The sequence below is a fragment of the Sus scrofa genome, chromosome 7 (assembly GCF_000003025.6).
Source record: "Sus scrofa isolate TJ Tabasco breed Duroc chromosome 7, Sscrofa11.1, whole genome shotgun sequence".
Taxonomy (NCBI): Eukaryota; Metazoa; Chordata; class Mammalia; order Artiodactyla; family Suidae; genus Sus; species Sus scrofa.
This window is the reverse complement of record NC_010449.5, coordinates 88,440,586-88,466,188: the sequence shown is the minus strand read 5'-3', so window position 1 is coordinate 88,466,188 and position 25,603 is coordinate 88,440,586. Positions and strand designations below refer to the sequence as shown.

Here is a 25,603-nt window from a genome sequence, read left to right as displayed (position 1 = left end):
CCAAAACTTAAGTAGTAGTTCTTTAAGGCTCTTATTTTGCTATATTTTATTTGTTTTTTACTTGAGACTCCTATTATATTTTTATTATATAATAAAAATAATGGTTCTTACAAAAAGAATTGATGTAGTAATGATTTTAAGTATCGAAAAATTAAAATGAGGAAAGACTAAAATTTCATTCAAGATATTTGTTCCTTAATAATTGTCTTCAATATCAATAAATCTAGAATGAATCTAGAATGAAAACCAAGTCTTCATACTTTCTGCTCCATGTTCTTCAGATCACACCCTCCAGATTTTTTCTTTCTTCTCTTATAAAAAGTTCTCTTATTCTGGGATTGTTCTATATTCTGGAAGACCACCTGCAAAGGAAACACATTCCTTATTTTTGTGCAGCTCCACCAGTGCACAGTTTTTATTTTTTATTTTTATTTTTGCTATTTCTTGGGCCGCTCCCGCGGCATTTGGAGGTTCCCAGGCTAGGGGTTGAATCGGAGCTGCAGCCACCAGCCTACGCCAGAGCCACAGCAACGCAGGATCCAAGCCGCGTCTGCAACCTACACCACAGCTCACGGCAACGCCGGATCCCTAACCAGCTGAGCAAGGGCAGGGACCGAACCCACAACCTCATGGTTCCTATTTGGATTCGTTAACCACTGCGCCACGACGGGAAGTCCATAGTTTTTAAATGCCACTTATTTTCCCCCTAAATACATTCTCTGATCTTAAGAAATCTTTATCTTATCGCTTAATAAAACATATAGGCATTAATTTGTAAGATGTCCATCCTCTATTTCTTCTATCTTCATTCTGGAAAAGAAAGGTAATATATGGAATTGAATTGGGTGGGGAAAATGTATTTAAGGCAGTATTGAGTTCTTGGGAAATTTAATTTTTAAAAATTGTAATGTGAGATTATATTTATTGTTCCTCTGGGACAGAAAGAGCACTCTGAGCTATCACATGCTATATTATTAACTCATTTTAGAATTTATCTTCTGGCTGAATCTTGAGGTATATAGTAAGCATTTCTGATAGATTTAGAAATTGAAAATGAAAGAAATTTTCAAGTCAGGCATCTAAAGATATGATTCACAAATAGCATGTAAATATGATATTATAAGTGCATGTATGTCTATCAGCAGGCTGTTTCAACCAGTTATAGTTTACATAATGTTTTGATGCTATCTTTATAAACTAGATCTGCCTTGTCTCCAAGCAACAGGTTCAGTGGGCAGCTCTTTCTAAGGTATGGCTAAACTGTAAGTATCTAAAATGGAACCTTCCCAAAGGCATTGTTGTTGACACTGGGCAGACCTCAGCATCTCTTCCTGACCACTCTATGCAGACTCCCCTTGGAATACCCTTGGTTCACCATTACTAGATCTGTTTCATGCTCTTTTATCTCCAGCATGTCAGGCCCTCTCCAGTTCTTAAACAACTCAAATCAAGGAAGGCTTGCTGCTGGCCAAAGCAAAGGGCCCCACAAGGCAAAGCCATCGGAAGTCAGACATCTGTCAGCTCACACATCTCAGAAAAATAGCCCAAAGGTGAGTTGTACTCTGGCATATACTTTTTTCCCCATTCTCAGGAGGAAGAAGTAAAACAATCTCTTGCACAAGTGCGAGCTTAGGAGAGTTCATTTCTATTTTCCCACTTGCTTGTGCTAGCACCCTTTGGTAAAGAATAATGTAAGCTGTAAGGTCAAATGATCTCTCACTTCTTTCAATCCCTATCTCAACTCTAGAACAAGGAGCAGTGAAACATCTGAATTTAATGAAACTTCAAAGTGGATTTTACTTATTTTTGCCTTTTTTGGTGGTTCTGAAACAATATAAAAATAGTCTGCAACAGGCCTCTGAATTATTTTGATCCAACCCCATCATTTTGCAAATTAGGAAACTGAACACTGGAGAGAGGCCACTTGTCTGATTCCCATCACATTTCTATTGTACCATATTACCCCCTTGGTATACAGCCTTGTTTTATTAGGGCCAGACCCTAATGAAACTCTTTATGGAAATTAAATACCTTCTTTGATTAGATCCTGTCCCTTCCACTGATATTTTTAAGACCACTAAACAGATCCACCTAGTCTTTAGCTTGTAGCTCCTAGGAGATGAAGTCTGAGCTGGGAGTCAGGATGGAGGCTTAGGGTAATGGTTTATTTCCTTCCCACTTGGCTTTATTTTTTATTTTTATTTTTATTTTTTTGTCTTTTTGCTATTTCTTTGGGCCGCTCCTACGGCATATGGAGGTTCCCAGGCTAGGGGTCGAATTGGAGCTGGAGCCACCGGCCTACGCTAGAGCCACAGCAACGCGGGATCCGAGCCACGTCTGCAACCTACACCACAGCTCACGGCAATGCCGGATTGTTAACCCACTGAGCAAGGGCAGGGACCGAACCCGCAACCTCATGGTTCCTAGTCGGATTCGTTAACCACTGAGCCACGACGGGAACTCCCCCACTTGGCTTTAAATGATACTGACCAGCCTAGTTTCTTTGCTAGGAAAGGAAATGTATTATATTAAAAGTAAGTAAGTCAAGAGTTCCCTTATGGCACAGTGGGTTGAGGATCTAGTGTTGTCACTGCAGTGTCATGGGTCACTGCTGTGGTATGAGTTTGATTCCTGGCCTGGGAAATTCCACAAGCTGCAGGCATGCCCCAAAGTAAATAAATCAACTGATGAATGGAAAAAGAAAATGTGATACATGTGTATGTATATATATAATATAATATTCTATATATACATATATATATAGAATAGAATATTAGCCTTTAAAAAGAAGGAAATCCTGCTGTCTTTAACAACATAGATGAACCTGGAGGACATTATAGTAAGTGAAATAAGCCAGACAGAGACAGACAAATACTACATGATTTCACTTATATGTAAAAATCTAAAACAGTCAAACTTACAGAAGCGGAGGGAAGAGAAAAATGGGACGATGTTGGTCAAAGGGAAGGGTACAAAGTTTTAGGTATGCAAGATGAATAAGTTCTGGAGATCTAATATTCACCAGTGTGACTGTAGTTTACAATATTTACCGAATATTTGAAACTTGTTAAGAGGGTAGATCTTAACTGTTCATATCACAAAAAAAGAAAAAATGGTAACTGTGTGAAGTGATGGATATATTATCTTGATTGTGAAGATTATTTTACAATGTATACATATATCAAAACATTGTCACACACTTTATATATATAATTTTCATTTTCAATTATATCTCTATAAAGATGGGAAAAAGAAATAAAAATGATACAGTCCAAAAGGACAGTGTAGGACAATCTTTAACTCCTTTCAAGTACATAAATGATCATAAATCCCTCTAGGAATCTAAAAAATTATTTTGCGATTTTTCACAAAATATAACACCATAAAAATAAATGTTGTAGGTTATAAAATTATAAAGTTTGTATTAATAAAGTAATTATAATCTTATTTTAAACATGTCTTCATTTAGCTATAAACACTTTTTTTGGGTCTTTTTTTAGGGCTGCACCCGTGGCATATGGAGCTTCCCAGGCTAGGGGTCTAATCAGAGCTGTAAATGCTGGCCTACTCCACAGCTCATGGCAATGCCAGATCCTTAACCCAGTGAGTGAGGCCAGGGATTGAACTTGAGTCTTCATGGATACTAGTCAGATTTGTTTCCGCTGAACCATGATGGAAACTCCTATAAAATTTATTTTAAATCAATTATTGAAGAAAAGCTTGAGTTTGCAACAAGTAAGTTTACTATTTTATGTTTTCTTTGGAACCAATATATATTAAAATCCAAACTGAATTATAACACAGCACCATAAAATTTCTCTTGTCCTCTTATAGTGTCCTTATATTTTGTGATTTAAAAAGTCAGTTGGGAGAGCTGTGGCTCTGTGGGTACGAACCCAACTAGTATCCATGAGGATTCACGTTTGACCCCTGGCCTTGCTCAGTGGGTTAAGGATCTGGTGTTGCCATGAGCTGTGGTGTAGGTCACAGACATGATTCGGATCTGGCAGTTGCTGTGGCTGTGGTGTAGGCGGGCAGCTGTAGCTCTAATTCAACACCTAGCTTGGGAACTTCCATATGCTGCAGGTATGGCCCTAAAAAGCAAAAAAAAGGAAAAGTCAGTTGGGAGTTTCTTTGTGGTGCGATGGCTTAAGGATCTGTCATAGTCACTGCAGCAGCCTGGATTGCTGTTGTGGCATGGATTTGATCCCTGGCCTCGGAACTTCTACATGCTGTTGGAATGGCCAAAAAAATTTTTTTAAATAAAAAAAATTCAGTTGGATTATATTTGTACATTTTAGTTTTTGTATTTAATATGCAGAAAAATACAGACTAATATAATACCACATACCTACCACACAGATTTAAATTTGACATTTCTCTCCAAATTTGTTTCACTTGTTCTTTTAAGAAATAAAACTTGAGGAGTCCCTGCTGTGGTGCAGTGGGTTAAGAACCTGACTGTAGCAGCTTGGGTAGCTATGGAGGTGTGGATTCAATCCCTCACCCAGCACGGTGGGTTAAAGAATCCAGCGTTGCTACAGCTGTGGTGTAGTTCGCAGTTATAGCTCAAATTCAGTCCCTGGCCCAGAAACTTCCATATGCCATGGGTGCAGCCATAAAAAGAAGAAAAGCAACCTTCACTTATAAAATTGAAGGTTTTACAATGTCTGATCCCATTCTCCACTCTGGGGATGAATGATAACAAATAAATTTAACAGTAGAATCAGACATCAACCAGTGAGAATCTTTGCCACTCCTAGCACTGGGACAGGCCTTGGAGCCTCTGCTGCTGAGTGTTTGTCGTCTTACTGGATTGTATGGGAAGTGAGCCAGGGTCTGGGATGCTGAAAGATGAGGGATTTAGGGCAGCTGCCATTACAAATCTATGTGAAAGTATATTGGACCACGCTGGAACTTTTTTTTTTGTCTTTTCAGAGGTAATTATTTTGAAGTAAATGTATAGTAATATGTCCATATTTTTTTGTTATGCCCATATTTTAAACACTACTGCGCAGAATTCCATTACAAGTCATATTAATACATTGGTTTTTATACATTTTAATTTTTTCTTATATAAGCAAGCTGCAGCTGAGTATCCTTATACAGCATACCTCCTTGTTTATATTTTCTAAAGTATGAAATAAGAAAAGTTTTCAAGTGATATTTGAATGAATTTGTCTACAAAAGTTAATTGCAGGTTGAATAGATCTTATTTTTATAAATTAAAAGCTTAACTGAATATAATAGCTTTTTTCTTTTTATTATTGGTATCTGAAATCTTAGTGATACTGTGATATTCTAAGTAAAACATTTAATTTAGCACATTTTAATCAACTTGCTCTTTTGTTTTACAGTGTCAGTTTAATCATGCTTACTTCATGGTACAGTATCATCTTTCTGTGCAAGGCCCCTCTAGCTTTGTTTTTTTTCCATCATCTCCATTTCTATCTCATCTCAGTCTAATATGTTTGATGTATGTCTTTGAATATATATGCATCTTTTAAGATGTGTGATTTTATATGCATCTTTTAAAATCTGTAATTTTGTGTGTGGATTTTTAAAAATATGACATAATAGAGGTCCTTGGTGGCCTAGTGGTTAAAGGATCTGGGATTGTCACTGCTGTGGCACTGGTTCAATCCCTGAACCGAGAACTTTCACATGCTGCGAGTGTGGCAAAAAAAAAAAAAAAAAATCATACATAGAAAAGAACTCTAAAATGTATGCATACAGATTAGGTAGTAAAATAAATATCTATGAACCAACCACTTAGTTTCATAAAACCCGCCAGGATCTTAAAAGCTTCCTGTGTGTCCCTTACTAACTGAATCCTTTTATTGCCACCTAAACTTCAAAATAGAAGATATTTTGAGTTTTGTGTCAATCATTCTCTTGCTTCTCTTCCTAGTTTTATCACTCATGTATGTATCCTTAATAAATATTAATTTTATCTCTTTTAGAAGTTTATTTTATGAAATTATACTGCGTCTGTCTTTTCATTACTGCTTTTGCTTCGTAGGATTTATGTTGATCTATGTACAATTACTTAATAATTTCCATCGTTTTGGAGTAGCCTATTATATAAATATACCATAAGTTATTTATCCATTAATCTCTTATTTGACTTGTGGGTTGTTTTCAGTTTTTTGCTTTTTAAAATAATATTGATAATTGTTGCTTCTAACTGCAAAGTTTAGTCCATATATATATACTTTTTCTTTTTATGGCCCCACCTGTGGCATATAGAAGTTCCCAGGCTAGTGGTTGAATTGGAACTGCAGCTGAGGCCACAGCCACAGCCACAGCAACACCAGATCTGAACCACATCTGTGACTTATGCCGTAGTTTGCAGCAATGCCAGATTCTTAGCTCACTGAGCAAGGCCAAGGATCAAACTTGCATCCTCACAGACACTATATCTGGCTCTTAACCCACTGAGCCGAAACAGGAACTCATATTTATTGATATTACTGATTATCTGGGTATATTTCTGTCATCATATGTGCACTCTATTTGTCTCATTTTTGTTTCCTTTTCACTCCTTCTAACATGCCAAAAACTGTTTTGGGTTTGTTGTGTTGCATTTCTTTTTCTTTCTTTCTTCCTTTGGCCATGGTGTGCAGCAGCTTGATGTGACTTGGGATTGAATCTGAGCCACAAATGTGAAAGTGCTGAGTCCTAACTACTCAGCAGGGAACTCTCTATGTTGCATTTGTTTCTTTTTTTCTCATTCCATTTTTTCCTTTTCTACTAGTTTATATGTTATATGCTGAATGACTTATTTTAGTAGTTATATTAGCTATTTTAATGTATATACTTGGCAAAGTTAGCTGAAATCTGTGACATATGAAATCTTGAGATATCTGAATATTTTATAGTGCTTTAAACTATTTTTCTCCTCTCAGTGTATATGCTGCATTTGTATTTTGTCCTGCATTGGTTGTGTTCTTTATATTTTCAATTCCATGAATCACACTAGCTAAATTAATGCTTATGTATGGAGTTCCTGCTGTAGTACAGCGGGTTAATGATCCAGCTTCTCTCTGGGAGGCATGAGTTCAGTCCTCTGTCCAGTGCAGTGGCTTAAGGATCCAGCATTGCCGCAGCTGTGGCATAAGTCTCAGCTCCAGCTCAGATTTGATCCCTGGCCCAGGAACTTCCATGTGCCATGGGTGTGGCCAAAAAAGAAAATTAATTAATTCATTAATTCACTAATGCTTATATAAATATATCCACATTATTTTTGCTATTGTTTTTGTTCACTATTCTTGTATCTCAGACTTTGTGAGTTCATTTTTTTTCTATGTGAAATGCATCCTTTAGAATTTTCTTTTGGTGGCAAATTCATTTTTTTTGTTTAAAATGTTTTTATTTTACTCATAATCTTTTTTTTTTTTTTTGGTCTTTTGTCTTTTTAGGGCCACACCTGTGGCATATGGAGGTTCCCAGGCTAGGGGTCCAATCGGAGCTACAGCTGCCAGCCACAGCCACAGCCACAACCACAGCCACAGCAACACCATATCCAAACCACGTCTGTGACGTACACCACAGCTCACGGTAACCCCAGATCCTTAACCCACTGAGCAAGGCCAGGGATCGAACCCGAAACCTCATGATTCCTAATTGGATTCGTTTCTTCTGTGTCATGACAGCAACTCCTACTCTTAATCTTAAAACATTTAATTCAGTATAAAATTCTAGGTGGCAGTTACCTTATGTCTTAATTTGAAGAAATACTATTTTTCTTGGCCATACCCATGGCATACAGAAGTTGCCAGGCCAGGGATGGAATACGAGCTGCAGCTGCAGCAGTGCTGGATCCTTTAACTCACTTTGCTGGACCGGAGATCAAGCTTGCACCTCCGCAGTGACCCGAGCTGCTGTAGTCGAATTCTTAACCCACTGCACCACAGTGGAAACTACAGAGAATAACTATTTTATCCACTGTTTTGAAATTTGAAAGTATGTTTTCATCTAACCTATTCATGGTACTAATTGGCATCAACTTTAAGATGCATCCCAGTTGCAGAGAAGTGAAAATTTGTGCTTCTTAGACTCAATGACAGATAATATATTATATATTTTTCTTAGTACATTACAGATATCATTTTGCTTTTTCCCAGCTTTTGTTACTGTTGAGAAGTCACTCACCAGTCCAATTGCTATTTCTTTGTAATTATCTGTCCTTTCTATTATCCACTTTTTAGGTTTCTTTAGTTAATGTTCTGAAGTTTCATAAATAAGTGTGTTGGTAAAGAAATTCTTTTTATTTACTTTTCTTAGGATTTGCTAGATTACTTAGATTGGTATCTTTCAACAACTCTCTAAAATTCTCAAATATTATATCTTCAGATAATGCCTCTTCTCCATTCTCTAAAATACAGACTTATTGGACTCCAAATAGAGACATGATAGACCTCATTTTATTCTTTCTGCATTTATTTATTTTTTTTCTTTTTTAGGGCCACACCTGCAGCATATGGAGGTTCCCAGGCTCAGAGCTGCAGCTGCTGTTTCCAGAGCAACCCGGGAACTGAGCCGCATCTACAACCTATACTACAGCTCACGGCAACACCAGATCCTTAACCCACTGAGAGTGACCAGGGATCAAACCCGCGTCCTCCTGGATACTTGTCAGGTTCTTAACCCCCTGAGCCACGATGAGATCTCCTCTTTCTGCATTTAAACTCTTTCACCATTTCTTTTTTTCTATATGCTTGATAATTACCTTCATATTTAGCTTTGCTCACTCTTCAGTTAGGTCTAATTTGCTTTTTAATGTATCCATTTGATTTTCAAATTAAAATTATGACACTTTTCATTTCTAAAAGTCTTATTTGGTTGCTTTTCCAATATGTTTATTTTTTGTGGTCTCTTGTGACTTAGTCGTATTTTCAAAGTTCTTGATTTCTAAACATTTAAACATAGTTATTTTATATTCTCTTGTGCAGGTCTATATTCCTAGCATCTTGGTAAGCATAAAATTCTAAAACCTGATAAATTTATAAAAATATATTTTGTTCCTTTAACGCATTAAACACCATGTGATGCATTTATACGCTTTTTAGAGATTTAAGTTAATGTATTTTTCTTGGTTTCACTTGAATCATATAAACTTTGTTCTTAACCAGTTAGGCTACTAAAAATTGAGAACATTTCACACTCTCTTGACAATTGGTGGAGATGTTGTAATACGGGTAAATCTCCCTGATTTTTACCCTATGTATAGGTGTGAAAAAAACATGAAATTCATATTGCTTTGTTGAAATCAGATTTTTTTTTTTTTTCCATTCTTAGGGCACAGCTCTGACATATGGAAGTTTCCAAGCTAGGGGATGAATCAGAGCTGCAGCTACTGGCCTTCACCATAGCCACAGCAACACCAGATCCAAGCCATGTCTCTGACCTACACTGAAACTTATGGCAATGCCAGATCCTTTACTGAGCAAGGCCAAGGATCAAACCCTCATCCTCATGGATACTAATTGAATTCTTAACCTGTTCAGCCACAATGGGAACTCCCGAAATCAGATTAAAAAAAAAAAATCAATCTGCACGATGATATAATGTATAGGAATTCATTTGTAATTAAAAAAAAAACACAAATACTGGTAAATCTTTCATCAATGACCTTATAATAGTTGAGGTTCCATAAAGGTTTTATTAGATGTGAATTAAAATTTCTCCAGGCATTTTATGTGTGTTTTCTTGAATTTCTTTACTCTCAGAAATTATGTTTATTAGATGTGCTGTATTTACTCATGGCTGCTGTTATGAATTGCCAGGTAAGAATTTTTAGAAAGATGTAAGGTAACCTTTTAGGTTACATTTTTTTGAGACCTGTTTCATTTTTTAGGATGTCCCCTCCACATGAATATTTTCTATTTAGAGATAATTACTTTTTGTGTGGGCTAAAATTTTGTGAGTTTTTATTTATAGGGTACATGTTTAGTTAATTAATATGAAATTTCTCTTTGTAGGCTTGTTTTGATCCACCTCTTGAAGTGGTTCCCAGCAGGAACACACTCGCATACAACAGAAGGGCAACTGACCCAGTCCGTCCTGACCTTGCTGGCTTGTTGGTGAAAAACAAGAATCTTTTAGCTGAGGTATATGGGTTACCTGAAAATAAGGCACTATGGGAACTTATTTCCTCTGTAGAAAGAGAAACATTCTGGTAAAATGCTCGAAGTATTATCTGAACGCAGTTTTGCTTTTTACCCCAATGTTGGATCCTCTTATCGCTGAGGGGCAGTAATATAGACCCAAATCCATCTTTTGCCAGAGAAATCCCTTCGAAGATGGCACATAGTGCTTTGAGTTACTGCTGAATGCTGTAATGTTAGAACATTGCTTAGTAACTGCCATACTCAAAATATATGTAATAATAATTACATGCATTAAGCATTTTTCAGTGGAAAAGATGAATTTCCACTTCCAGTATGGCAGCAAATGGTAAATATCTACTAGTCTTATTAAATACTTAATGAAGCATCTGAATAACATCAACAGATGAGAAAGAAACCACATTCATAGGAAATGCCTTGACTTTTCCCTTGACACCTTGTGATGAACTAGAGAGTGCTTGTAGCAGTTCTTTAATTGAACCCAAGTATCCTCTAGAATATTTGTGGCAAGAAATAGGTAACCAGGGTTGGAATCCCAAAGGTCATTGTCATTATAAAAGGTCATATGATGTGGCTGTTTATGTCTGTATTGCCTCTACAGTTACCTTTAAGTAAAATGTTTTGAATGCTTATATTGTGGGACATCGACCAGCCTTTTGAATGAGGAATCTATCTACAGTGTTTGTATTAATTTGTTTGGGCTGCCATAGTAAAGTTCCACAGGCTGAGTGGCTTACATAACAAATTAATTTTTTCACAATTCTGAAGGGTAGACGTGTCAGCAGGCTAGTTTCTTCTTCTTTTTTAATGTTTTCCCTGGCTTTATTGCCACATAACTGACATGTAACATTGTGTAAATTTAAGATGTACAACATGATGGTTTGATATACAAAGGCATTGTGAGAAGATTACCACAATAAGCTTGGTTAATATTGTCATTACCTCACATAATTACTTTTTTTTCATAGTGGGAAGAAGTGTTCTTCTGAGGCCTCTCTCTTGTTTGTAGATGGCTGTCTGTTTTTGGTGTCTTCATACGGTCTTCCCTCTGTAACTGTGTCCAAATTTCTTCCTCTTATTGAGAACATTAGTCATATTGGATTACGGCCCACACTAAAGATCTCATTTTGACTTAATTACATCTTTAAAAACCTTATCCTCAAATATAGTCGTATTGGGGGTTACGAGTCCAACATAATGGATTTTGAGGGACCCTACTTAGTCCATAAAGGTGGCTTTGTTCCTTGAGACTTCTTTTCTGCCTAGGACCTCATTAAATTTCTATTTTGCCATCTTATCTATCAATAGCCTGACTCCAGTTTTCATTTAAATAGTTTTTCATTGAGATAGATAGATAGGTAGATAGACAGACAGACAGAGATAAATATAAATTTTTCATGCTAAACTTGCCCGTCTTTTAGCATAGAGGTGAATAGAAATTAAATTTAAGGATAATTTACATGGATATAATAAATCTTATGACATTTTGGAGAGATTTCTTAATTTGTCTTTTCTTTCAAAAAAAAAAAAAATGGGAGTTCCCGTCGTGGTGCAGTGCTTAACGAATCCGACTAGAAACCATGAGGTTGCGGGTTCGGCCCCTGCCCTTGTTCAGTGGGTTAACGATCCGGCGTTGCCGTGAGCTGTGGTGTAGGTTGCAGACGTGGCTGGGATCCCACGTTGCTGTGGCTCTGGCGTAGGCCGGTGGCTACAGCTCCGATTCAACCCCTAGCCTGGGAACCTCCATATGCTGCGGGAGCGGCCCAAGGAATAGCAAAAAGAAAAAAAAAAAAATGTGGTACAGTCCCTGAAAACTGTAGCAATGTTGCTATAAGAAGAATTGTTCTTCTTCTCCACAGAAAAACTTACTGCTAATACTTGTGAAGTTTGGAATTTTTGATAATTTGAACTTGGATTAGGTTAGGGTTTAATTCTATACCCTAGTTCATAAAAAACCTTTTAAACCAAATTGTTAAAAAAGAAGACAGGTTTTAAAGAAAATATGTAAGCTATTTTTAAGAATTTGCAAGCACTTTTTATTTTTATTTTTATTTTTTTTGTCTTTTTGCCATTTTTTGGGGGGTGGGGGGGCCTCTCCCTCGGCATATGGAGGTTCCCAGGCTAGGGGTTGAATCAGAGCTGTAACCGCCCGCCTACACCAGAGCCACAGCAACGCGGGATCCGAGCCGCGTCTGCAACCTACACCACAGCTCACGGCAACGCCGGATCCCTAACCAGCTGAGCAAGGGCAGGGACTGAACCCGCAGCCTCATGGTTCCTAGTCGGATTCGTTAACCACTGCGCCACGACGAGAACTCCTGCAAGCACTTTTAAAAGCAATTCTCTGTATATACAGAAAGCATTTGGTACCTATATGTATTTTTAATCTATTTGTCTTAAGATATTTAACTACAAGTTCTCATTTTTTACTTGATTTTAGGTACTATATACATTAAAAACTGTTCCCTAGCTCGTATTGGTATTTCCTGAATTTAATAAAAATCAATGACAGTTTAACTGTGTTATTTTATTTTATTTTTTTAAAGTGTAGTGATTTTAACAGAATGCCTTCAGCATGAATCATCTTTCCTTTTTTCAATAACCTATTATTTAGTCCTAGAGGAACACAATTGTCTTGATGAGGCAGTCTTTCTCTTCTCTGTGTGCATTTAATTTTTTTTGTAATTAACTATCTCTTTGTGGGACATACAAAAATAATTATCATGTGTTTCTGTCCAATAATGGAGAAACAGGTGCAAGAGAGCTATATTTAGGAAGAGCTAGCTATAGAAGAGATAAGTATTAAAGTATTCAGTTGGTAATTGTTTTGTCTAGTTTAGGAAATATGATATTGAACCAGAATTTTTGCGTAGTGCTGGATGTGCTACTGTTATAATAAAAGGTAAACAACTTGTAAAAATATTACTGATAATGAGTATAACAAAGGCCTACTATCTTAAATTTAAGATAAATTTAATGCATTTTGCTAGTATTTTTAGTTTGATTTTTGTAAAGACTATTTCAAGGGCAATATGATTGTTGTGCAGTTAAGATTTTTTTTCCCTTAATAATGCAGTAATCGGGCAAACAGTAGAAACCTGGTGAAGGCAACCAGCTCTGGAGGGGGTGAATGGAGGCAGTATAAATTTTGCGACTAAAGAAAAATACATAGCATCAGTTATTATTAATTTTAATTTGAAATTTTTATTGAGATAATCATAGATTCATTTGCAGTTTTAAGAAATAATACAGAGAGATTCATTGTAAACTTGGCACAGTTTCTCCCAACTGTGAGGTTTTACAAAACTATAGTGTCATGTAACAGCTGAAATAATGGCATTGATACAATACAATCCACCAATGTTTTTCAGATTTCCCAAGTTTTACTTATACTCACATGTGTGTTTGTGTGTATTAAGTCCTAAGCAATCAATCAAATTGCTGAACAATTAGTTTTGACACCACAAAGATCCTTCCCCTTTCTATTTGACACCCACATATGCCATGGGTGGGGCCAAAAAAGAAAATTCATTTATTCAGTAAGTCTTTAATTCTTATATAAATATATTCACATGATATTTCCAGGAAACCACTAATCTCTTCTCCATTTCTAAAATGTTGTCATTTCAAAAGTGTTATATACTGAAAAACTAAACATAAAGTTACCATGTGACCCAACAACCCCGCTCTTAGGTAGATACATGAGAGAATTAGACATATATTTACATAAAAACTTGCAAATGAATGTTCACTGTAGCATTATTCATAAAGCCAAATAAATAGACACAACCCAAATATCCATCAACTGATGAGTAGATAAGCAAAATGAGATATATTCATACAGCAGAATGTTATGCAGCCATAAAAAGGCTAATTCATGCTACAACATGGATGAACCTTAAAGCATTATGCAAGTGAAAACAAGCCAGTCACAAGAGGCATCATGTTGTATGATTCCATTCATATAAAATGTCCAGAATAGGCAAATCCATAGAAACAGAGAATATATTAGTGGTTGCCAGGGGCTGGGAGGTGGGGAGGAATGGGAAGTAACTACTACCATTAATAGGTTCCTTTAGGGGAAATTAAAGTGTTCTGGAATTAGATCATGGTAACGGTTATACGACCTATAAATATACTAAAAACTGAATTGTACACTTAAAAAGGGTGAATGGCTGTTGATGTTGGATGTATTTTTATATACTTATAGTATGTGGATTATATCTCAGTTTAAAAAGTAAAAAATAAACCAGTTCAATATGGCTGCACAACTCTATTCATATACTAATAACCACTCAACTGTATACATTAAATCGATGAATTTATAAATTATATCCCATTAAAGCTGATTTTTAAATGTTATACACGTAGAATCATGTATATGTTACCTTTTGAAATTGGCTTTTTCACTCAGCCTAATTTCCTGGAGATTTGTTCAGACTGTTGCATGTATCAATAATTCGGTCCTTTTTATTGCTGAGATTGTGGTATGTATGTACCACAGTTGGTTTTTTTTTTTTTTTTTTTTGTCTTTTTAGGGCTGCACCCGTGGCATATGGAGGTGCCCAGGCTAGAGGTCCAAGCGGAGCTGTAGCCGCTGGCCTATGCCACAGCCACGGCAGCGCTGGATCTGAGCCACATCTGTGACCTACACCACAGCTCACAGCAACATTGGATCCTTAAATCACTGAGCAAGGCCAGGGATCAAACCTATGCCCTCATAGATGCTAGTCAGGTTCGTTAACCACTGAGCCACGACGGGAACAGTTTTTTTAAAGATTTTTATTTTGTCTACTATAGTTGATTTACAATGTTCTGTCAATTTCTGCTGTATAGCAAAGTGATCCAGTCATATACATATATATATTCTTTTTCTTACATTATCCTCCATCATGTTCCATCACAAGTGACTAAATATAGTTCCCTGTGCTATACATTAGGATCTCATTGCTTATCCACTCCAAATGCAGTGGTTTGCATCTACTAACCCCAAACTCCCAGTCCATCCCACTCCCTCCCCTCCCCCTCCACAACCACAAGCCTGTTCCCCAAGTCCATGAATTTGTTTCTTTTCTGTAGATAGGTTCATTTGTGCCATATATTAGAGTCCAGATATAAGTGATATCATATGGTATTTGTCATTCTCTTTCTGACTTACTTCATTTAGTATGAGAGTCTCTCATTCCATCCATGTTGCTGCAAATGGAATTATTTTGTTCTTTTTTATGGCTGAGTAGTATTCCATTGTGTGTATATACCACATCTCCTTAATTATTCATCTGTCATTGGACATTTCCATGTCTTGGCTAGAATGAACATAGGAGTGCATATATCTTTTTCGATGAAAGTTTTGATTGGATATATGTTCAAGAGTGGGATTGTGGGGTCATATAGTCATTTTATATTTAGTTTTCTGAGGTACCTCCATACTGTTTTTCATAGTGGTTGTACCAATTTACATTCCCACCAACAGTGCAGGAAGGTACCTACCCTCTTCAGCATTTGTTATTTGTGGACTTATTAATGATGGCCATTCTGACTGGTACAAGGTAGTACCTCATTGTAGTTTTGATTTGCATATCTCTAATAATTAGTGATATTGAGCGTTTTTTCATGTGCCTGGTGACCATCTGTATATCTTCTTTAGAGAAATGTCTATTCAGGTCTTTTGCCCATTTTTTGATTGGGTTGTTGGTTTTTTTTTTTCTGTTGAGTTGTATAAGTTGTTTGTATATTTTAGACATTAAGGCCTTGTCAGTTGCATCATTTGAAACTATTTTCTCCCATTCCATAGGTCACAGTTTATTTAACTATTCATTTGTTGACAACTATCTGGGTCACTTCCAGTTTTTCAGCTATCACAAATAAAGTTGCTATGAACATCAATATACAGGTTTTTGTGTGAACATAATTTTCATTTCTCTAGGATAAGTGCCAAGAAATGCAATAGCTGAGTCATATAATATTTGTATATGTAGTTTTATAAGAAACTACCAAACTAGTTTCCAGAGTAGCTGGACCATTTTACCTTCCTACCAGTGACGTGTGTGTGATCCAGTTTCTCTGCATCCTCACCAGCATTTGGTGTTATCAATATTTTGTATTTTAGATATACTAAAATACATGTGTAGTGGTGTCACACTGTGGCTTTAATTTGCATATCCCTAATGGCTGGTGATATTGAACATATTTTTACATGCTTATTTGCCATCCACTTATCCTTTCCAGTAAAGTTTCTGTTCAAGTCTTTTGCTCATTTTTTATTAAGATTGTTTTTGAGAATATAGAGGTCTTTATGTAGTCTAGATATAAGTCCTTTGTGGACAATTTTTATCAGCAGGCTATATCTGAGTTTGGGGAGTTCCTAAATTTAGCTAAGTTCTGAACGTACATCTGGTTCATTATGTCCAAATCCAACATCAAACTATTCAAAAATTTGGGATTCTTTATCTTTTATGACACAGGAATACCTTGTGCTCTGTTTTATTGCACCTTGCAGATATTGTGAGGTTTTTTACATGATAAAGACTCTGTATTGATCAAGTCTTCCAGCACCATTTTATAACAACATTTGCTCACTTTGTGTTACTATGACACATTTTGGTAACTTTTGCTGATTTCAGACTTTTTCATTATTATATTTGTTGTAGGGACCTATCTTTGATGTTACTGCTGTAATTGTTTTAGGGACCCATGAATTGTGCCCATATAAGACAGTGAACTTATGTGTGTGAATTCTGACTGCTCCACCCAACTGCCATTCCCCATCTCTCTCCCTCTCCTCAGGCCTCCCAATTCCCTGAGACACAACAATATTAAAATTAGGCCACTTAGGAATTCCCTGGTGGCTCAAAGTGTTAAGGATCTGATGTTGTCACTTCTGTGGCTTGGGTTGCATCTGTGGCATGGGTTTGATCCCTGGCCCAGGAACTTCCATATGCTGAAGGCCAAAAAACTAAATAAATTTTAAAAGTTTTTAAAATAAAATAAAGTAATATTAGGCCAATTCATAATAATTAATAATGGGGAGGAAGGGGTAGGTATGAAAGACCTATGCGAGGTAAAATGAACCAAGTGATTTGAGGGGGAGAGTTAAAAAAAGGGGTGAATCAAAAAATACTCTGATCTGACATGTTTTATAATGAAAGATTTAAATATAAGTGAATTTTAAACTTGTCACTTTTAGAACATTTGATCTTGTTTTTCTTTCTTTCTTTTCAAAAAAGAAGGTGTTTTCTTTCTTTCTTTTTTTTTTAGGGCTGCACCCACAGCATATGGAGGTTCTCAGGCTAGGGGTCCAATTGGAGCTGCAGCTGTCAGCCTGCATCACAGCCACAGCAACTCAGGATCCAAGCTGCACCTGTGACCAACACCACAGCTCACAGCAACACCAGATCCTTAATCCTCTGAGTAGGGCCAGGGATTGAACCAGCATCCTCACGGATACTAGTTGGGTTCGTTACAGCTGAGCCACAACAGGAACCCCTGCAAAAGTATTTTCTAAATAGATCTCTCATAGAATATTTAATCTATTATTTTAAGTAAACTAATTTATGATAAATAAATAGGTCTTAAAACAGGATCTGATTTATAATACACAGACTCAGGAATGAAGTAAATCACATATTTTGATAATAGAAACTAACAAATGAATGAAAGCATGAAAATGCTTAAGAAATGCCATAAAAGAATAGCTCTTTGCACAGGGAGTAAAAGTTTCACCCATGTGAAAAGTAAGAGAAGGGAAAAATCTTATCCTATAGTTTAGCAAAATGTAAAAAAATTTAATTCATTATCAATCAGTGACACTGAGTTCTCTTAACTAATTAATCACTTTTTTCCTCTGGGGAGAATTTGCTAAATTTATTTCACTAGTGATTATATTCTATTTTAAGAAGTTTTAGTTTAATAAAAATGCTAACAAAAATGTTTTTAAAGAATTCCTGTCCTCACTATATTGCAAAACTGATTTCTCTTCAAAATTTTGCCAGAATATCTTAAAAACTCAACTTCAGACTGTATGCCATTTACCATTTCCATTTCCTCTAGGATAGGAAGGCTGCAATTATCATATGAGAATCATATGCTCAAGGGTCAAGACTAGAGAAGGTTTAATATGCATATTTTTGGGGAAATGGAATAATATTTTATAAAGAAAATTGGTCATGTGCTGGAAATGGAATTAAAAAGCAGTCTAAATGATGAAGTTGGTGCAATCCTGGAGGCTATGGGGCTGATCATGAAGAGTTTATTGCGTTCTGAAGATTCTACTTCACACTGGGAAGCTTCATCTCTTTGGCTTCTACACTGTGAGATGCATATTTTAAAAGATCACATTTACCTCTCTTATGGTCACTTAAAGAGAAACAAAGCAAAAGACAACATAGGATTTGTCACGTCCAGTTTAGCACTGTTCTTGAATACCTGCACTAGGAGTGCCTCCATGAAAAGGAAAAGAAACATAATAGAAGAATGGAAAGAAAATCAGAGAGGGAGAGAAAAAAGAGACCGCTGGTTTCATGAAAGCCAAGGATCAGTCATGGAATCACTGCAGAAAACAGAAACCGCTCTGAGCATTTCAAAGAGAAAATTACTTAACACAGATAATTACATATATACAAATTGATTGGAAAGTTTGGGTGTGAGAACTGAGACCAGTATTAGATGAATGAGTTCAGATACACGTGACGGTAGATGAGATCTTGGGATCCAGAACTTGCAGCTACTGCCATTGAGCCGTTATTGCACAGTCACAACTGCTTTCGACTTCCACAAAGCTTCTACCCAGGTAATGGAATGTTCTCACAGCAGAAATCGCAGTGAGAAGATGATCTTTTCTCTTTTAATCTAAATTTCATGGGAATATATCTCTTTCTGGTGCAGCTCTGTTTACATATAGTGTGGCTCTCAAAGTGGATCTCCAGACAAGCAGCATTAACATCACCCAGAAAGCTGGCAAAAATACAAATTCTCAGATTCCAGGCCAAACTAGAAACTCTGGGAGTGGGCCTAGGAATCTGTTTTTAAAGAAGTCCTCCAGGTGATTCTGAAGCATGCTTAAGTTTGAGTACCATTGGCCTAGAGAACCCCAGCCTCTACAAGGGAGTTGGGAAAAATAACAGGTCTTTTTCCTACTTCTGTGGAACAAGAAGACATCACAAATAGGATACCAAGTGCCAGTGACTGTCTCTAGCAAAAGAACTGGGTGTCACCGGCTTCAGTGATACGTGGAATATGACGACCATGAAAAAGAATTGTTGAATCTAACATGAGATCATTGGCGACTTTAGAGAGAAGAATTTCCATGGTGAGGCATAACGGATGAGAGATGGAATGATATGAAAATCGAACTTAGTGGATAAAGAATGAGCCCAGAGGGTTCTTACTATCGATGTGGTTGGGTAATGAAGAAGAGAAATGGGTTTTAGCTTGAGCTCAAATCTTTCACTTCATCTGCAAGACCTTGTTGGTGCCTCTACCACCCTGCTCCATTTCAGGTAGTTTAGTCGCTTGTGCAGCTAATTAGTAAAGTTCAATGGAGTGCATTTTTGGATGACTTAATTTCAAGTTCCAAGGGAGCAAAATGGCAATTTAGTATATGTTTATAATTTAGTGTATACTTATATTCTAATATGTGCCAGACACTATGCTAGGCCCTTGGTATATGTTATTTTTATTTCCTACAACAAGAATGTAAGGTGGGTAAGAAAATTTAACTGATTTTTGGCCACAGGCTGTTTTGTTCCTCCAGATTTTGAGGTCTCTATTCTTCCATATTTTCCTTCTCTATAAAATTTCTGGCTTTACTGAGATGTGTTTTTTTTTTTTAATAGCAGCATAATTTAAAATTACATAAAGGTATATTTTGAGAACATATACAGTTTATTTCATTGTTTAAATTTCACAGACTTTTTTTTTTTTTTTTTTTGTCTTTTGTCTTTTTGTTGTTGTTGTTGCTATTTCTTGGGCCGCTCCCGTGGCATATGGAGGTTCCCAGGCTAGGGGTTGAATCGGAGCTGTAGCCACCGGCCTACGCCAGAGCCACAGCAACGCGGGATCCCAGCCGCGTCTGCAACCTACACCACAGCTCACGGCAACGCCGGATCCTTAACCCACTGAGCAAGGGCAGGGACCGAACCCGCAACCTCATGGTTTCTAGTCGGATTCGTTAACCACTGCGCCACGACGGGAACTCCATTTATTTTATTTTATTTTATTTTTTTTAATTTCACAGACTTTTAAAAGACATATTTATGTACATACTAGTCTAGAAATTTAGTTTAATATGCTCAATCTTGCTGCTGGGAATTAGAGCATTTCTAATTAATGCATTTTTTTCAATAATAAAGTATTCCTGACCTTTTTTCTGGTTATAAAGATAACGATCTTTTGCAATGCTGAATGAAATTTGGCTTCCCCCCTTACCCCTTACTGTTTTATCAGATTTATACACTGCCCATTAAGAAATTTGAGCAGGAGTTCCCGTCATGGCGCAGCAGAAACGAATCCGACTAGGAACCATGAGGTTGCAGGTTCAATCTCTGGCTTCGCTCCGTGGGTTAAGGATCCAGCGTTGCCGTGAGCTGTGGTGTAGTTCAAAAAAGCAGCTGGGTTCTGATGTTGCTGTGGCCGTGGTGTAGGCTGGCTGCTGTAGCTCTGATTCTACCCCTAGCCTGGGAACCTCCAAAAAAAGAAAGAAAGAAATTTGAGCAAATTCGATTAAAAGTTAGATGACCTGTTAGCAATGCCTCAATATTCTTCATCTAGTGAACATTCCTTGCTTATCAGATTGAAGAGAAGAGAAGAGGCTTTTTACATGCTACTCAAAGATAAATAACTCACCTCATAGCAGCTGTGCCCCTTGCCTCTCCAATCCTTTTTGTTCCCTTCCCCTAAGGGCAGCCTCTGGTGGCTCTCTCATGTTCCTTCTCCTCTCACAAGCCATCACTCTTCTCTTTATAGCTTTATGATCTCTTCTTTATTTGCCTTAAAATACATATAGTCAATTTAAGCCTAGCTCTTTCTCCTGATTCTCCCCTCCATCCATTTCTCTGATCAGCACAAACAAGGCCAGGAACCAACCAAGTGGTATAAATATAGGCTGTACTTTAGAAAAGAGACCGGTGACCACACTCCCTTTTATGACCTAACATGAAACAAAATACTATGTCCAAAGCGTCAAATATTTCTTTTCTGCTAGAAACTATAGAATTCAGTACTTGTATAATTTACTTTTCTATCAAGATTTAAACAACTTTAAGGTTGATGAAAATAAAACACTTATTCCAAATCCTATGTGTCAATTTGATAAGATTTTTTAAAACATATTTAACATTGGAATCTGCTGTTAGGAGATTCAAAATTCTTCATTGTATTGTGTAATCATTTATAATTTAAATAGTCACGATTTAAAATCATGAATTTTCTAAAAGCAAAATTATAAGTGATTTTAAAATAACACTTTTCATTTCTCATTAGCTAAGAAATCTTCAAAACAAACTTTTCATAAAAGAAACTTCATTGCAAGAAATGAAGAGTGAGTTAGAAAGTTACAAAGAAAATAATGTGCAACAGTCATTCCAGATAATGTCCCTGAAAGATGATATCAAGAACCTAGAGGAACTTATTGCTTCACTAACCAGAATTAAATCTTTGAAAAACACCAATATTCAGAGTCTTGAAAGAGGCAACTGGGATCTAACTGAAAGAATTACAGAACTAGAAAACCTTCTCAGGTAGGGAATTTTCTATTTCGTTTTCAAACATGTTGTTTGTCATAAGTTTATAAGTAGTATATGAACTCTGAATTCCTGATTGATTACAGAATTTAAATCTAACAATTTCGCATACCCAACTCAAAATTATACTTATTTTGTGTACTTATACTAATTAATATATATATATATTTTCCTTTTTTGCTTTTTAGGGCTGCACCCACAGCATGTGGAAGTTTCCAGGCTAGGGGTCAAATCGGAGCTACAGCTGCCAGCCTACACCACAGCCACAGCAACATCAGATCCGAGCCAATTCTGCAATCTATACCATAGCTCACCACAATGCTGGATCCTTAACCCACTGAGTGAGGCCAGGGATTGAACCCACATGCTCATGGACCCTAGTTGGGTTCATTAACTACTGAGCCAAGAAGGGAAATCCCTCAAAATTATATTTTTTGAAAATATCTTAGTTGAGATATAATTCCATTCCATTAGAATTCATCCTTTTACAAGTATACAATTCAGTATTTTTAGTATATTCAATCATCACCACTCTCTAATTCAAGAACATTTTCATCACCCCCTAAAGAAACTCCATGTCCCTTAGGAGTTGCTTCCCTTCTAGTCTCTGCGGTCTCTGACAACCACCAATCTACTTTCTTTCACTGTGCTTTTTCTGGACATTTCACGTGAATGTAGTCATGTAACATACAGCATCTGCGTCTGACTTCTTTCACTTAGTACAGTGTTTTCGAGATTCATCAATGTTGAGTATGAATCACTAGTTCATTATTTTTATGGCTGAATAATATTCCATCATAAGGATATACCACATTTTGTATGTCCATTCATCAGTTGATGAGCATTGGGTTATTTCCTTTGCAGGGAATTTTGTGAATAAGCTGCTATCAACACTCTTTTCTAAATATTCTTTTAGATATTTATTTTTAAATTACTCAGTGAGTAATTTATTTATTTATTTTAAAATTTATTTATTTATTATTTGTTTATTTACTTTTAAATTACCCAGTGAGGGGTTGAATTGGAGCTACAGCTGCCAGTCTACACCAGAGCCACAGCAATGCCAGATTCTAGCCATGTCTGCAACCTACACCACAGTTCATGGCAACACTGGATCCTTAACCCACTAAGCAAGACCAGGGATCGAACCTGCAACCGTGGTTTCTGGTTGGATTCTTTTCCTCTGAGCAACAGTGGGAACTCCTCATTGCAATTTTAAATTGTATTTCCATAAGACTAAAGCTGTTGAGCATCTTTTCATGTGACTATTGGCCATTTGTATATCTTTTTAAAAATATCTTCAGATTCCTTGCCCATTTTTGAATTGGGTTATTTGTTTCTTACAGTGTCCTTTGAAGCCCAATTTTTTTTTTTTTTTGGTCTTTTTAAGGTTGCACATGTGGCATACTGAAGTTCCCAGGCTAGGGATCAAATCTGAGCTGTAGCTGCTGGCCTACACCACAGCCACGGCCATGCCAGATCCTTAACCCACTGAGCAAGGCCTGGGATTGAACCTATATCCTCATGGATGCTAGTCAGATTTGTTTGCACTGAGCCATAACGGAGCTCCTGAAGCACAAAATTTTTTTAGTTTGGATGAAGTTTATCATTCTTTTGTCTTTGATCCATTTTGACCAATTTTTATACGTAGTGTGAGTTAGGACTCTGAATTCATTCTTTTTCATGTGGAGATCCATTTGCTGTCCCAGCACCACTTGTTGAAAAGATTATTCTTTCTCCCATTGAGAGAAGGTTGTTTTCTTGACAACCTTGCAAAAAAAAAAAAATCAATTGACCATAAATGTATGGGTTAGTTCTGTATTTTCAATTCAATTCTATTAGTCTATATATCTATTCTAATGCCAATACCACACTGTCCTGTAACTACATAGCTTGTAGTAAGTTTTGAAGTGTGAATCCTCTAACTTTTTCTTTTTTTCCCCTCAAGATTGTTTTGGCTACTCTGGGTCCCTTTTCTGTATTAATTTTAAGATTGGTTTGTTTATTTTTATAAAAAAGGCAACTGAGATTTTAATAGACATTCTGTTTAATTTGTAGATCAATTTGAGGAGTAATGCTGTCCTAATTGTCTACCATCCATGAATACGGGGCATCTCTTCATTTATTTAAATCTTTAATTTCTTTTAACTATATTTTGCAGTTTTTAGCAAATGTTTTACATTTATTTTGGTAAATTTATTTCTAGATATTTTGCTCCTTTTTATGCATTGGAAAAAGAACTGTTTCCTTAATTTTATTTTTGGATTGTTCATTTTCAGGGAGTAGACATGTAACTGATCTTTGTATATTGACATTGTGTCCTGTTAACCTTAGTGAACATGTTTATTAGCTCCTATAGTTGTGTGTGTGTGTGTGTGTGTGTGTGTGTGTATTCCTTAAGATTTTCTCATGTTATCTTCAAAGAGATTTCTTTCCTTCCTTTTTTATGTCTTTCCTTCCTCCCTTCTTTTCTTCCTTCCTTCTTTCCTATTTATTTTTTGAAGTATAGTTGATTTGTAATGTTTTGTTAGCTTCTTTTTTTTTATTATTTTTCCCCACTGTACAGCAAGGGGATCAAGTTATCCTTACATGAATACATTTTTCCCCCACCCTTTGTTCTGTTGCAATATGAGTATCTAAATATAGTTCTTGATGCTACTCAGCAGGATCTCCTTGTAAACCTATTCTAAGTTGTGTCTGATAACCCCAAGATCCCGATCCCTCCCACTCCCTCCCTCTCCCATCAGGCAGCCACAAGTCTATTTTCCAAGTCCATGATTTTCTTTTCTGTGGAGATGTTCATTTGTGCTGGATATTAGATTCCAGTTATAAGTGATATCATATGGTATTTGTCTTTGTCTTTCTGACTCATTTCACTCAGTATGAGATTCTCTAGTTCCATCCATGTTGCTGCAGATGGCATTATGTCATTCTTTTTTATGGCTGAGTAGTATTCCATTGTGTATATATACCACGTCTTCCAATCCAATCATCTGTCGATGGACATTTGGGTTGTTTCCATGTCCCGGCTATTATGAAGAGTGCTGCAATGAACATGCAGGTGCATGTGTCTCTTTTAAGTAGAGTTTTGTCCGGATAGATGCCCAAGAGTGGGATTGCGGGGTCATATGGAAGTTCTATGTATAGATTTCTAAGGTATCTCCAAACTGTTCTCCATAGTGGTTGTACCAGCTTACATTCCCACCAACAGTGCAGGAGGGTTCCCTTTTCTCCACAGCCCCTCCAGCACTTGTTATTTGTGGATGTATTAATGATGGCCATTCTGACTGGTGTGAGGTGGTATCTCATGGTAGTTTTGATTTGCATTTCTCTTATAATCAGCGATGTTGAGCATTTTTTCATGTGTTTGCTGGCCATCTGTATATCTTCTTTGGAGAAATGTCTATTCAGGTCTTTTGCCCATTTTTCCATTGGTTGATTGGCTTTCTTTGCTGTTGAGTTGTATAAGTTGTTTATATATTCTAGAGATTAAGCCCTTGTCGTTGCATCATTTGACACTATTCTCTCCCATTCTGTAAGTTGTCTTTTTGTTTTCTTTTTGGTTTCCTTTGCTGTGCAAAAGCTTTTCAGTTTGATGAGGTCCCATGGGTTTATTTTTGCTCTAATTTCTATTGCTTTGGGAGACTGACCTGAGAAAATATTCACGATGTTGATGTCAGAGAGTGTTTTGCCTATGTTTTCTTCTAGGAGTTTGATGGTGTCCTGTCATATATT

General features: G+C 36.6%; 1 protein-coding gene across 1 annotated transcript in view; it reads left to right on the top strand.

The window, feature by feature from the left end:
- LOC100522152 (coiled-coil domain-containing protein 170-like) overlaps positions 587-25,603 on the top strand; it is a 49,658-nt gene continuing 24,641 nt past the window's right edge. Inside the window, exons 1-3 of the mRNA XM_021100072.1 lie at positions 587-1,550; positions 9,984-10,112; positions 21,609-21,865. Coding sequence (XP_020955731.1) covers positions 1,413-1,550; positions 9,984-10,112; positions 21,609-21,865 — 524 coding nt within the window. The 5' untranslated portion in view covers positions 587-1,412. The remainder of the gene's footprint in view (positions 1,551-9,983; positions 10,113-21,608; positions 21,866-25,603) is intronic.